The sequence below is a fragment of the Equus caballus genome, chromosome 1, assembly GCF_041296265.1.
Source record: "Equus caballus isolate H_3958 breed thoroughbred chromosome 1, TB-T2T, whole genome shotgun sequence".
Taxonomy (NCBI): Eukaryota; Metazoa; Chordata; class Mammalia; order Perissodactyla; family Equidae; genus Equus; species Equus caballus.
This window is the reverse complement of record NC_091684.1, coordinates 37494179-37509700: the sequence shown is the minus strand read 5'-3', so window position 1 is coordinate 37509700 and position 15522 is coordinate 37494179. Positions and strand designations below refer to the sequence as shown.

Here is a 15522-nt window from a genome sequence, read left to right as displayed (position 1 = left end):
CACTTTCTTTTCTTTTTTTTTCTTTGTCTCCCCAAATCCCCCCAGCATATAGTCGTGTATTTTTCAGTTGTAGGTCCTTCTAGTTGTGGCATGTTACACTTTCAAAACACCTTGAATCAACTCTAAAACTGGCATTGCTCAGTTAAACTTAAGATCTGTTTGCAATTCTGTTAACATTCAGGCATTTGCTCCATCTTTATCGTGTGGGAAAAAAAACCCAGTTCTTTCCTTGTAAAATTTGGTCTGTTTGACTAAATTATCATTCCCTTGACATTTACGACAAAGACAGATTCACTAATACCATAAAACACCACTTTTAAATGCCTTCATGAGGACCCATTATTAATTTTTAATTAAAACACAATTTCCCGACACTGTAAGAACAAGGATTCTAATGTCACCAATAAAAAAAAAAAGTAGGATGTATCTTTTTCTACACAGAATCCTCTCTTCTTCTAGTCTCATCCCTAATAAGGCAGTTAAGGCAGCTTCAGGACCTGGTAAGGTAATTCCAATAACTTTACGATAATTGAGTTTGATCATAGATAACTATTTCACAAATGAAAACAATTCCTGTGTAGTATCCCTAGTGTTCTGCTTTCATTTAATCAAGAAGTACAGAAAATGCAGCCTTCTATAACAGCTGGAGGTTCCTGCTGCTCAAAGCAATCTGCAGAGGATCTCCAAACCTTCCTGCTGAGAGCTTTCATTACTGCTGCTTCTCCTCCCCAGCCCTCCCTCATTTCATTACGTCATACACAACCCATTCCCTTACCCTATTCTTGGCATTACAGACTACATAAAAATACAGGAAGAGGACTCAGGAGACAGTAATGATTAACCCTATTTCCAAAAGTCACATTTCCCAGCTGCCACCAGAAGACAGCTCCTCAGAGCTTGCACCACTGCAGAATAAGAGAAATATCAACATAGGCCAACATCAGCACTCTACATGCTAAGCAAAAAGTAATATTGTCGTACTGTTTGCACTGAGAAGTTCCATTTACACTCTGGTTTCTCTCTAAAATATAAGCCCACTCAGTGGCCGGCCCGGTGGCGCGGTGGTTAAGTTCACACGTTCCACTTCGGCGGCCCGGGGTTTGCCAGTTTGGATCCCAGGTACGGACATGGCACTGCTTGGTAAGCCACGCTGTGGCAGGCATCCTACATACAAAGTGGAGGGAGATGGGCATGGAGGTTAGCTCAGGGCCAGTCTTCCTCAGCAAAAAGAGGAGGATTGGCAGCAGATGTTAGCTCAGGGCTAATCTTCCACAAAAAAAAAAAAAAAAAAAATGCCCACTCACGTACAGGGCATGTTCTCCATCTTCTAAGGTTTATTCTCAGAACTCAGGGCCTGATATCCATGTTTTATATCTCTCTTACTCCCTGAATATATTTCCTGGTCCTGATTTATATATACATACATATATGTTTCTCTAATTTTTTAATACCATACTTCATAAGCTGACTCAAATATTTTATAGAAAGGGGTAGAACATAAACAAAAGAATTGCTTTTTATTATCTCTGTTTCTTTAATAATTATTATTGATAACGGATGAAATTAGAACTCTGTCCTAATTCAGTAGAAATTTCCCCCAGCGATACAACTTTTACACATACAGAGATTACTCTGTGTTGTGTGTAAAACAACTCTTCCAGTATGATATCAAATAGACAATACCCTGGGCAGTAAAAGCCTCAACATCCTGAAGACAAGCGTAGGGACATCACTAGGAATGGTGAAGATTTCCTTAAATGAGCCTGACACAATTCCAACACTCCTTCCTGCAGAATCCTGGCTACACTTGCTTACAAAGATGACTCTAGGAAGAGGCTATCATCTGGAAGACAGCACCCACCAGCCCTTTGGCCAAGCCGTGACCTTGTAGCAGAAGTTACACAAAACCAAATGTCTGTAGGATAGGACACGTAGCATAAATGTGTCAAGACACCAGGACAATAGTTAGTAGGCAGTTAGCACTGGAATAATCCAGTCCTTTTAAAGAAGCAGACACTTTTTAGCTCCAGCAAGTGGTTATTCGTGAATGTGTTGTCAGACATCCATTTTTCAAGAGTAGCTAAAAATTCAGATTTTTATGCAAAATTTCAACATTTTAAAATGCTGGGAATTAATGTTAAAATCAAAATCAAATGTTAAAATCACTGTACAGGCTAAATAAAACTATCTGCAGGCCAGATCTAGACTGTGGGCCCCAGTCTGTGATCTCTGGCCAGAAAGGTTTAGTTTACACACAGCTCACAATAGAATGGTCTGTTTTATAAGTTCGTATGAGAGAAAATACAAAAATCGTTTTTCTTTAGTTTCTTTTTTAAGTATATATTCCTGTGGAAGCTCTCGTGAGGACCATGAAACCTACTTTTGACTGAATTATTTTTCTTCTAAATTCTCATCTTCTGAATTAATAATCTGCTTTGTGTAATTGCTTATCTCCAAAGGCAACAACCAAACAAAGTCTGCTGGTATAAATATACTAATTTATACCATATAGTGACTTTTTAACAGCCTTCAAGATATTTAAAAGAACATAACATTAATGGTATCAACAGTTGGGACTCAAAGCACTAATTTTCCTTTTGGAGGTTTCCCACGGTGTGTTTTGTGAAGTGCAGGTCCCTAGGGTTTGGGAAAAGTCATAGACATCTCTTCCTTCTTGGAGTTTCATGGCACCCACTGGTGTATATCAAATAAAGGCTCTAAGAAGTTCTACAGGAAAGAAATCTGTTCAAATGTTGTTTAATCCAGCATTTCCAAAATTATTTCCACAGAAAATATTTTTTGCGTAACACCTATTAATAGCCACACTTTGGATAATACTCCTCTTATTATATCTTACTCTTAGTATGTATCAAAATACGGCATAATAAGTTGAACAAAATGTTGTTAGAAACTTCACTCCAATCCAGGTCTTTTCCTCACTTATTTCCTGCTATTGCTCTAAAAAGCTTGCTTCTATAGAAATTAACTTAAATGGTTAAGAATATAGTAAATTTAAATAATAGATAGCTCTTCAAAGAACTGAAAGTTTTCTGACTAAACTGCACAAAAGAGATGCTACCAAACTACTTTGACTATTTTGCTATCAATAAAGAATAAAATATCTAATTATAGTCCTATATAAAAACTAAAGTTTCATCCTAGTTAAATCTAAAACTAAAAGTCATTAATAGGGATAAGATTAGGCCAAGTGCTAGGAAAAAATTTAAGAAATGCAACATGTGTCATTTATTTTGACAGGAAGCTATAAGAAAACATAATTCCCTAAAAAGAAAATTTCAATGAAAATTTGTGAAAGTCTCTAAGTTGAAATTAAATATCAAATGCATTTTTATTGTATCGTTAATAACAGGATAAGAGAAAACATATAGTTTTTTTTTTTAAAGATTTTATTTTTCCTTTTTCTCCCAAAGCCCCCCGGTACATAGTTGTGTATTTCTTTTAGATGTGGGTCCTTCTAGTTGTGGCATGTGGGATGCGACCTCGGCATGGCTTGATGAGTGGTACCATGTCCGCGCCCAGGATTCGAACTGGTGAAACCCTGGGCCGCCGAAGCAGAGCGCGCGGACTTAACCACTCAGCCACGGGGCCGGCCCCCTAGAAAACATACAGTTTTAATAAGAACAATTTCTAACACAATCCTTAGGGCTTCAAGTTGCCAAACATGACCAAGTCTCCCTATAGCTCTGTACTTCTCTGTTTAGATCACTACAGTCATGCGCTACATAATGATGTTTTGGTCAGCAACAGACCACATATACGACGGTGGTCCCATAAGATCAGTACCATACAGCCTAGGTGTGCAGCAGGCTATACCATTTAGGTTTGCAGAAATACACTTTATGACGTTTGCACAATAACAAAATCCCCTAACAACACATTTCTCAGAACACATCCCTATTGTTAAGCAATGCATGTCTGTATTTAGAATTTAGACATTCACCTACCAATAAATAATGTTATCAAGCTCATTTTGAACATCTCACCCTGTATTTCATCCTTGTCAGATCATCTCCTTTGGTTACAAACATCCAGCACATCAATGTCCTACTCACAATGCCTTCCTTTTCATCTGTTTGTCTCAAGGCAGCTCCAAAAAGCAACCAAACTGTTCAGAGTCAACAGGGCAACCTAGTGGCCAGCTCAGGAAACTACTTGACCAAAAACCCCTTGCTGTCATTTGTTCTCTTTCCCATAAAGCACATGGCTCAGCCTCCCCACCCCTCTATTTCCTTTTTCCTCTTTTCAATACTCTTCAAACTCCTACCTAAGCTCCTCAGGAAAAAGTCTCCATTTTTCTCTCCCTAATCCTACAATCCTTTCAATCTACATGAATGAGAAAAACAATACATACTGCAGAACCATCAGGACTGCTCTCCCCAACAAGTAGCAGCATCCCGGCTCTTCTGACAGCCAGGATGAGTCAGCTGAACCTAGGTCTGCTGACATGCAGCTGCAACAGCTCAGCTGTAGTGGTAATAAACTCAGACCCACCCCAGCTGTCAGCAATTCTATTTTAAGCATCACAGACCTCACAGAATGACTGGAGTGCCCCACAGTATCACAAATAAACTAGTTTGTGGTTTGTGAGGCATCTTTATCTTTTCCATGGTGTAAGGAGTTATTTTATTATTAACCACCAAAACTAACAGCCACAACAGCAATAATTGCGGTTTGGACTCTTCAAAGTACATTCATATTTAGTATCTCATTTCAACCTAATTTTTACCACATCGCTCCCTAACAAACAGGTCAGCCAATTTCCAGCAGTTTAGATGCTACTATTACTCTCAGTGCTGCCCTCCACCCAATGGAGAGGAGAAGGAGGCGCCCTCCCTGTATCTTCTGGGGAAAGTGGCTAGAAAGGAACCTAATAGCTGATCAGAGTTGTTGGCCTTGGAAAGATTTCTGTACCCTGGGCAGCTCTGGGGGCTCCAGTCAGAACTCCATTGGGCCTCAAAGCAAAAAGCTGCAACTCTCACACACAGACTATTCCTCCCATTCCTTAGACACAAGCAGATCACAGGCTTCAGAGAGCCTTGTCAAAATAGCCAGGATTCTTCCTAGACAGGGAGCCAAAAGTAACCCTAGGAAATTCTCTCGTGGCCTTCCAGGATGCCCCAGGACCAGGAAACAGTCCAGGTACGAAAAGGAAACCCCTGCCATCTGCACCAAGCTGCCTGATGTGCAGAAACTGCACGCTTACAGCCCGCTTTGGGACCGTCAGTTACTGCTGAACAATTCAAACAGCATTCCGTATACTGTTTCATAAGGGTACACAGTACAAAAATAAAGCATGCATAAACTGTGCCCTGAAAATGGTGATGTATATCCTTACTCTATGCTTGACTTAATAAAGCCATTATCAATTAAATTTTATGACTAATACCCACACATAACTGGAAGATTCAAGGGAATACCTTCCTCCTAAAGGCTGGTGACTTTCCTGACTCCCTCAGGAACATCTGACCACTTTGCCCTTTGAGCCCCCCTCCCACAACTACTTCCTATAACACTTCTATCATAGCACCTGTGACTCCTTACTTCACTTACTATTCACATGTCTCTTTCCCTCCACTGGACTTCAGGGTCCTCTAAGGCTAAGACCATATGTCTGCACAGGTCCCAACTGCCCAGCACAGTGCCCAATCCCTAGCGAGTGCTCTGTGCTCATCAGTGTTCTGGTGAATTAATAAAGGTTTTCCTGAGGGGCAGACACTGCAAGATGCCTAGCAGCTGCCCTCCAACCTGAAAGCCATCTTCCAGGGGCATGGAAATACAGTGTGTCTGGTCACCAGTGGGTGCTCCAGGGTTGGGCCTAATCAGAGCAAATTTCTGATGCCACCAGGTGATCCACTCAGTGATCAGAATTACCTACTGCTCATCATCACTAATGATGTTTTCATATTACTTAGAAAGTGTAAGCATCATAGATGATTCCCTTTTGAAAGAAAGAAGAAACCAGCACTTTTGAGCACCTACACTGCACCACTGTGCCAGGCATTTTACACACACTCTCACACTTAAACTCACCGTAACCATTATGCTACCTTACTTTAGAGACAAGAAAACTAAGGCTCAGAAGAGTGAAGTCAACTCGGGACTGAAACCTAGGTTTATCTGACCGAAAGTCTATATATATTCTTTCCACTATCTGACGTCATGAGGCTGCAAGGATCTCATCCTCCAGGTTACTGGCTACCAGTCGTGCTTCCTAACAGTCTCCCGGACAAGTCAAAATGCATGTTTATTTGTGAGTGATTAACCTCTCTCTTCTTTCCAAACCCATTCCGCCCATTTTCAGTGCATTAAGAAATAACCAATAGATTCTTCTTAAACCTACTAACAAAACTAACAGAAAAGCTCAAGAAAATGATTTAGCAGTGAAACTGGCACTATATTCAACTACTTTAATTGCCAGGTTCATAGCCTCAGGCAATCGTGCTCTGCAGCCAGACAATTTTGTCCAATGTCTACATAAATGTGTATTTTCAGCTCCATGGTACTAGGACAAGGATGTTGTTACTGGCATGCTGATCACTAAAACTCTTGAGAGGAATGTACACATCAAAGTTCAAATTACCTAAGTTTTTCCTGGGAAGAAGCCTATTCTTTGAGTGAGCTTCATGGAATACTAATTCCACCAGAATCTTCACAAGTATAATTCCCAAAGAGGTATACAATATGCTGAATTAAACAATATTACACAAATTTATTTACTGCAAAACTTCTCAGAACCTTAATATATCAATGTTTCCCAAATATTTTTGGCTATGTAACCTTTAATTAAAGGAGAAAATCAATATAAAATGCACAAAGAAATGGATAGAAAATGCTCAATAAATGACTCCTATTATTACAAGCAAAGCTTTTGTTGATGGTCCTCTCAAGAGACTTGTGTTTTATGGGACAAGTGTTCTTCAGAATACACTTTGGAAAACACTGACTATGATCCCTTAGGGGAAGGGTATTGGCTTATTTCATCCACTCGACACCATATGGTACATTGGAAGTGCAGCATCTTTTAGACCTCCCTAAAAGGAATAACAGCTTCCAAGCACTCAAACACTAAGAAACTCTGGACCCATTTGCAAATTCACAGACTTAGGGGGAAAAAATAGAATTTATTATGAACAGGAAGTACTTTTCTCATTTTAGAGGAGGAATTCCTTCTTTGGAGAAATTCCTATGATGACAGGTGTCCAAACCACGAATTTAGATCATGGAATCAAAGAACAAATAAATAAATCAACAAGATCAGAAGTGCTGAAGATTTCCAAGGTGAGATATGACAAAACCAGATTTGACCGACCCAAGATAAAATTACAGTATTATTTTAGGAGGTATTAGGTGAAGAATGAAAAAGTCTGAATAAATATACCACAAATCCAAGGAGTCAGGCCATCAATCAAGATGCCCTATAAAACATAGCCCCCTATTTTTCTCAATTTAATTTCTCTCTACCCCCTTTCATATATTTGTGCTCCATCTAACCCACCTAAATGTTCTTCATTCATACTGCACAATTTCTCATTTCTGTGTTCATACTGTTGCCTTTCTCTGAAATGTCTATTTCTCTACCCCTCCACACCTCCACCCCTCTCCTGGCCAATCTCCAAACTCTCTTCATCCTCCAAGGTCTAGTTCAAATGACACTTCACCCAAGAAGCTTTCTTTCATCACTCCAGGTGTATATAAACTCTCCAAAGTACTTAGTCTATATCTCATCTTCATTGTATTTGTTATTTTTCTTAATTTGACAAATACTTGAAAACCTTTTATGTGCAGTCTCTATAAGATCTGTGTATTTATATACTTGTTTTATCTACTCATTACACTATTAACTTTTTGAACACAGGATTTTATGTGCGATTCATAGTAAGTTCTAATTCATAGTAACCAGTACAATGCCTTGCCCACAGTAGGCATTCAACGGTGGTTTGAAGGAAGGAAAGAAGAGAGGCACACTGTTTAAAAAGATAGGTGTATATGGACTGGAGACAGCTATAATAGCTGGTATGATTTGCTATAGATGGCATAGTGATCAGAGAAGGCTTCAGGAAAGAGATAACATGTGAGAGGGGTCTTAAAATAAGGGTAGGTAGGAATTAGAAACTGAGATGGCAGAGGAAATAGTTCAGTTGATTGGAACATGGGGTTCAGAAGGAAAGCAGAAAAACGTAAGGTTGGAAAAACATTTGATGTCAGGCTAGAAGATCTTAAATTCCAGGCAAAGGATCTGGACTCTTTTTGTAACTAAAGAGGAGTGATTAAAACTGCTAGAGATTCCATTGATATATAAATGGGGGTAGCAAAGACCAGAATGATGGACAGATTGGACAGAATTAAAAATTAAAGAATTAAACCAGCCTCTATTTCCAGCTTCCTTGCTCCCACAATTTTTTCAATTTTTGTTTTTCAAATTTTAAGTGGATGATCATGTTACCTGAGCAATAACCTAATGAACTGAGCTTATAAGCACACTTCAGTTTGGTAAAACAATTTTTAAATATACAGCAAAATCAATTTGTCATATTTCAGGACCTTTATAAATTGTGATTGTGCTATAAATCATAAGGAGAAGGAGTAGGAAACTTTTCTAATACTCCTTTCAAGGTGTTTGCTATCCCATATCTCTGGCCAAAGTGTTATAGAAGGTAAGAACCATAAACATCTCCTTCCTTACCTCCTTTTCAAGGTTACTCTTCTTCAGCTGCTAAATCTGTTAGACTCTCTTAAGTTTCCTCTTCTATCAGTTTGCTGTCTTAAAACTTCAGGTTCAGTCTATTTATATATTCAAAAAGTGGAGTCACCCTAATAAGACGGACCACTGTCACTACGTCTGTCCACTTCACTGGAAGCCCGGACAAAGACACAGCTATCCTCTGGGATGCCTCGGACTATGAACTACGCAACTCCTCTTGCTGGAGGAGGAAAAAATATCACAGATCTAGAAGATTTACAATGGCTCCTGCTCTTGCCAATTTGTCTTCCCATTGTTTGGGACTGAGGTCTCAATTAACCAGGCTATAAATACAGTTTCTTTTGCCATATTTCAGGATCAGATCTATACGTAGAATAGTCTGAGTGGAGCCATTTAATGAAAGGTAATCACTGACCAAAAATATCTCCCTAACACTACCTAAAATTCACTAATTAGGGATTTGTTTAAGTTAAAAAACAAACATGATCATAGAAAGGATAAGTGAGGGGAACTTTCTACCAGGCTCTGGATTAGGAAAACAATCTGATTAACCTAATCCACCCAAAGGGAGTGGGGGTTTGATTTGGGGTAAGGGGTAAGGGAGAAGAACAAAAGATAGAAAATCTGAGTTCATTTTAGAACATGATGTATTTCCAAGGAGAAACCCACGGAGGATCAAAGAGAGCTAAACAACAGAATGAGGGCACTAGGATCCTGAAAGGCAGCCAAGCTAAGAAGCAGAATAAATGAGAAAGAGCCACAGTTCAGAAGGTTTGGTGAACAAGCTTCAAGGGTTGACTTTACCTTGAGCTATTGCCAAGGTCCTCATTTACTCCCAAAGGTTCAACCCAGCTCTCACTTTCTGTGGGAGCCTCCAAAATGAGGCAGGATGTACCACAACCTGGATAGGGTAGTGCGGCCAAATGAGGCTGGGAACGGCAGATGTGGAACTGAAGCCAAGAAAGAGAAGGTTTCAGAAATGGAGCCCAAAGAGCTGGAACCCCAAACAGGATCCAGTTCATTAGAACTACAGGTATTTGGGGACTTTTATGTTTCCCATCCAAAGTTTTATTCAAATTGTTTATGCTGGAAATTATGAGTATGACTGGGTCAAAGAAATATGTGATCAGCAGCCACCATTCAGAATTCACCAAGCTCCAATAAAACTGCTTCCCTTGAGCTCAGAAAACGAAAACTGCAATAAGGCAGAAATTTGTAAAAACACAAACAATGAAAGTTAGTTTCCCTATAGACATTTCCAAAACAGATAATTACACTAATTATTTTCAGAAGTCCTTCAAGTCAAGGGTAAGAGATTTGTTTAGAGTGAAAACACTCAACAGTGTTGGTGTGGCCTCCATACCACCTCCATCTGCAACCACAACTGCTCACTCTCCTCTCAAAAGATGTCCAGTCCTGGTGAGGGCTTACCTGACAAGGCATATTATCCTCCTACTCAAACAGAGCCAGTGACATGACCCTTCCAAGGTACATGAGCCCCACTGCTTATCTCCTGTCTCCTCCCCTCAATTCGACAGCTTCTTAATCCACTATGGGCAGAACCATCTCAATGTGTGCCTCTACTCCTCTGCCTTTTTATATATATAAATATATTTCCAATCCTCTCCTACAGTGCATGAACAATCCCACCATAACCCTTCCTGGCTCACTCCCACTCCCCTTCTACTGATGTGCCAGTGGTAGAGGCTCTCTGGAAGTTAACCATTTACTTCTCAGACATCAGACCCTGCCAAATTGGGTTCAGTCTTTCTAATCTCACACTATTCCAAAGAGATTTAGAGAAGTTATTTCAGCTTTCTTATTACTCAGATAAAACACTGCACACTCCCATTCTAGTCAGTCCCCACATCTCCCTCATAACACGCAGCCTCTCCACACTGTTTAAATTAAGACCAAACTTAACAAAATTTCCCTACTCTTTTTTCCCCACCTACTGCTTCCTACTGTTTCCCCCTCCTCTACAACTATCCTATCCAATGCTGTTAACTGCTGTTAGAAAAATTTGGTAATGGCCCCAGAATTTGAAAATTACAGTGGCACCTTTATACTTGCTAAAATCTTTGCTGCTGCTTCTGCATCAATTATTCTACTAGGCCTCAATATCCCCATTCTTTAGTAACTCTCTCTTCTGCTTTACCCGCTGTAGTCTCCTCCTTATAGGTGGTCAAGTCCCAGAATCATTCCTTTGCAATCAATTGTAAAGCCTGTTCTAGAAGTCAGCATTCTTTCAACAGATGTTACCGTGTAGATAAGCTCTAACCTTGCTCTCCTGAATTGTATAGCACTATGTAGGACTAATATGTAGCACTATGTAGCACCATCCAGTTATGTCTGCACAAGTACCTGACCTCAGCAAATGCTTTCACATTCATTTTCCTCTTATCTGAGCCTTTCAACATCCAAGAGAGGAACCATTTTATAGATGAGGAAACCAAGATTCAGCAAGGACTAGGTAACTCATTCAGAGTCAAGTAAATATTTATATGCTGGAGTCAAGACTCAAACCGGGAACTTCTATGTCTGACCCCAAGTCTTTCCCCATGCACATTTCTGAGAATAAACCTAGCTGCCAAGCAAGCTCCACACCTCTGGTGTAAGTCTTACAGAGGATGCCTCAGGCCTCATTACAGACACTTGCCTTGGTCCCTTGGTCCACAACACTTTTTTATTCTGTTCCCTACTCCAAGCATCAAGTCTTGACACACAAACTCACCCCCGTCCCAACTTCCCATGGATCCTTACTTCTGCCATGTTAACCAAGCTCTTTTCTTCTATTCTGAACATAGTCTTGCCCCTTCTCCACTGATAACACCCTCTGCCAGGAGAAAAGAAGCAGTCTTCCTCTCTTATCCAGTGACTTACTCACTCACACTCTTTGGCTCAAATACCACAAACTCTGTATAAGTGTATGTGTATTTATGGTTTTGAGTCCATGTTCTCTGTCCTTCCCCTGTCCTACCCTGTTTAAAGGTATCCATTTTAGAGTGTAAGCTCCTGGCCCAGAAGGCTCTATTTAGCCAGCTGTGGTTACCACCCAGCACAATGCCTTGCATTCAAAGGCACATAAACATGGACAATTATGATCTTTTTTTAAAAAAAAAATAAATTACTCCTGTCCTTGGTCTGAAATAATGACAGAAACCAGCTGCCAAAACCACTAAGAGCATTATTTACTTCAATTCAGAGTCTCTGAATAGGAATTAGCTTAAAAGAGCTGTAAAGTGAAACACAAGGGCACATTTGTTTACATGCAGTCTCAAAGGTATAAAACGAAATACTGAATAATTTGTTACTAGCTTCCCATCAACAACAGTCCAGCTCTACTGCATAGCAAGGTCACGCTGGGTAAGAGGATCCCAGTTACCAGCATTCCCATTAGAAAAAGGAGGCGATGAGCTATTCCAATTGTACATGTGCTCTGGAAAAGCAATAGTTAGCTGCATATTACTTACCGGTTTATCCTTGATGGTGGGGCTTGACACACACAGGTACAGTTTCCCATCTTCTTCTAGGCAGGCATCTATCAAAGCTTGTACTGAGCTCTCTTCCTGGAACAGCAGAAAGGCATAACCTTGGGGAGAACAAAAACAAAAAGGTGGGGGGAGGAATCAGTAAATTAAACTCAAAGTACCAATTAAAAATTTATCTATTGTTTCACTTTGGCAAATTCTTACTATAATCTAAGAACCTGAAGCAGGACACAGGGATGTAACAGCCACTGAGACCCTCATGTGCCAGCCATTGTATTAGATGCTCATAGATATTTACTCAGGGGAGCAAGTTCAGAAGACCTCTATAGAATTTCCACTAAATAGATCCAGTCATCTTTAATGAGACCAGGCAGACTCACCATTCTTGAACTACTGGCCAGGAAACAAGTAGCACCTGCCCTCCAACTTCCACCAAGCTTTAGGCTTGACACATGCTACAATATGGATGTACCTTGCAAACATAATGCTAAGTGAAAGAAGCCAGTCACAAAATACTACATATTGCATGAGTCCATTTATATGGAATGTCTGGAATAGGCAAAACTATAGAGACAAAAAATAGACTGGTGGTTGCCTAGGGCTGGAGGACTAGAGAGAATAGGCACAGGGTTTCTTTTTGGGATGACGAAAATTTTCTAAAATTGATTGTGGTGATGGTTGCATAACTCTGTGAACATACTGAAAACCACTGAACTGTACATTTTAAATAGGTGAAATGTATGGTATGTGAACTATATCTCAACAAAGGTTATCCAAAAAAAAAAAGCCCAACAATAGGCTAGTGTATTTTACATGTTACTTCTGATGATAATGCTGTTTCTCCAAGGATACTCTCCTGTCTCATGGCAGAGTACACGATGTATAAACATGGATGCTAACTGCAGGATTTCCACAGACACAGTCAGCTTTGTTCAGTTCAAAATCAGTAAGATTTATGGGCTAGCCTTGTGGTGTAATGGCTAAGTTCATGTGCTCCAACTTTGGCGGCCCAGGGTTCACAGGTTTGGATCCTGGGTGTGGACCTACACACAGCTTGTCAAGCCACGCTGTGGCGGCATCCCACACAAAAAATAGAGGAAGACTAGCACAGATGTTAGCTCAGGGACAATCTTCGTCAAGCACAAAGAGGAAGACTGGCACAGATGTTAGCTCAGGGACAATCTTCCTCACACACACACACACACACACACACACACACACAGAATCAGTAAGATTTACTGAGCAACTGTTAACAAGTGGGACACATTCTATACATTATGAGAAAACTGAAATGAGTGAGACTAGTTCCTGCTGTCAAGAGACTTATGTGGCAGAAGAAACAGACATTTAGACAATTAACTACTTGCTACAAAGCTGAGGGAGATAAGTGGGGACAAAAAGTGCCGTGGGAGCCCAGAGGAGCAAGGCATCTGACTCGAGAGAATCAGCAAAGACTTCAAAGAGGACAATACATGTTCAAAGGGCCAAATCTGGTGCTTGTTGCCACACTGGCACTCATGAATGGCAGCTGAGCAAAGGCCCATCTTGAGCTAGTGTAAGCCTGGTATTCAATTACTCAACCTCTCTACAAACCCTTTAGCTTTGCTAAATCTCTCAGCTGTCACCTCCACTCCTGGTCCTGGGTACTGACCTTAAAGGAAACCATCACCAATACGGTTCTCCCCTGGTGCACTGCATGCCAGAAAGATGTAAGTGGTGGAGAATAATAAGAACCCTCATATTCAGAAGATTCTCACCCATTAAACAAAGATGTTAATCGACTGGCCTAGAAGCAAAGCTCTCTGGAGTCCTGGACAGCACATAATGACAGTGGCAGAGGATAATAAATAACGGGTACTCTTTTTTTATCCTTTGTCCCAATTCCTCATCTACTACAGAGCATCTAGGCAAACAGAGCAGGAAAAAGATCAACCACTACCCAGCACACTGAGTGACCAATGCAACAGGCAAAAGCCAACACACACAGGGGAAAAGACCAAGCCCACAGGAGTGGGGATGTAGCTGCAAGAGGGAGGTTGCCTATGTGGCAGGACCCAGAGCTGTTTCCTGGACTTTTGCTCCCAGGCTGGATGGGTCAGAGGATTCAGCAGATGTCCAGGCAAGAAAAATAAAACCTAACTGTAAAACTAGAAAAGATAATACATCATTTCTTCATATTCTCTCTTTTACAAACAGTATCAAACTATCACTAAGCCCTAGGGAATCTATTAAAAATTCTGTGTTTTCTTTTAATGTGAGAACATTAACTGCACTTGCCAAAGAGAATATTAGAGATGAATGGGTTAAAAAATGCAAATATCACCAAGAGGAAGTCTTAGCATATCCTCTCAAACCTCCTTGCTCACCAAGTTAAATCCTGGTACAGATCTTCCAAAAAGATCCTAAGAGGCATACTGGATATCTTGTTCTTGGAGAGGACCCTGTCTGGGTACATTGTGCACAGGCACATAAAACGGCCTGGGGATGGGCGTGCTCAGTGAGCTGGAGCTTTCTCCAGCTCCTTGCCTCTGAAAGGCCACCAGGCTGACTGTACCCTTCCTGCACATTGCTGCCCACCCTCTGCAATCTTCTGCATCAAATCCCAAACTGGGTTCGACTTGGGCATCAGAGGGTAGGGAGGGAGTCTCCACATAGTAGCTGAGTAGCTACCACAGAAGCACAGAGATTTTCACTCAGGCCTATCTCACAGCCAAAAATGCTAACATTGGCAGTAGACAGAGTAAAAACAACTGGGATTCACAAGTAAAAGCCTGCTACAAATACTATTACCAAGAAAAATATCTACAAACAACTTCTTATCCTTTGCCAGGGAATGGCACGTAATATTTTACGGTGACTCTTTACAACAAATGATCTTTTACAACAATCATCTCTACTCCCTGATCAGCAAGCTGCCACTTTCAGTAACGACAATATTCTCTTAGCACTACACACAAGGAGTGTGATTCAAGTCCAAGAACTTCCTTCAATCCTACTTCCTACTTTAGCCTTCCAACCAAAACAAAATCACCATAAACACCCAAAATCACTGAGGAAAACAACTTTATGATACCTTCACCTACTAAAATAACTTTGGATACCTCAAGGTCAACCAAACCCAGATGACAACAGAAATTAGAGTATTAAAAAAAATCAGGAAGGAAGAAGCCTTCAAACACATTTCCTTTTTGATCTTCAGAAATTTAAGGTCAAAGTAAACAATGTAGAAAAAGATCCCTTCAAGAATAACAAGGTCAATGTGAGATGGAAATTCAATCAATGATTTACTAAAAGGGAAATTCCACGTGG

At 40.4% G+C, this 15522-nt stretch overlaps 1 protein-coding gene across 24 annotated transcripts in view; it reads right to left on the bottom strand.

Moving 5' to 3' along the window:
* CPEB3 (cytoplasmic polyadenylation element binding protein 3) overlaps positions 1 to 15522 on the bottom strand; it is a 222458-nt gene that overhangs the window by 77764 nt on the left and 129172 nt on the right. For all 24 annotated transcript variants that reach the window (XM_023642591.2, XM_023642617.2, XM_023642624.2 and 21 more), the window contains one exon: positions 12196 to 12314. In XM_023642591.2, the coding sequence (XP_023498359.1) occupies positions 12196 to 12314 (119 nt within the window). The remainder of the gene's footprint in view (positions 1 to 12195; positions 12315 to 15522) is intronic.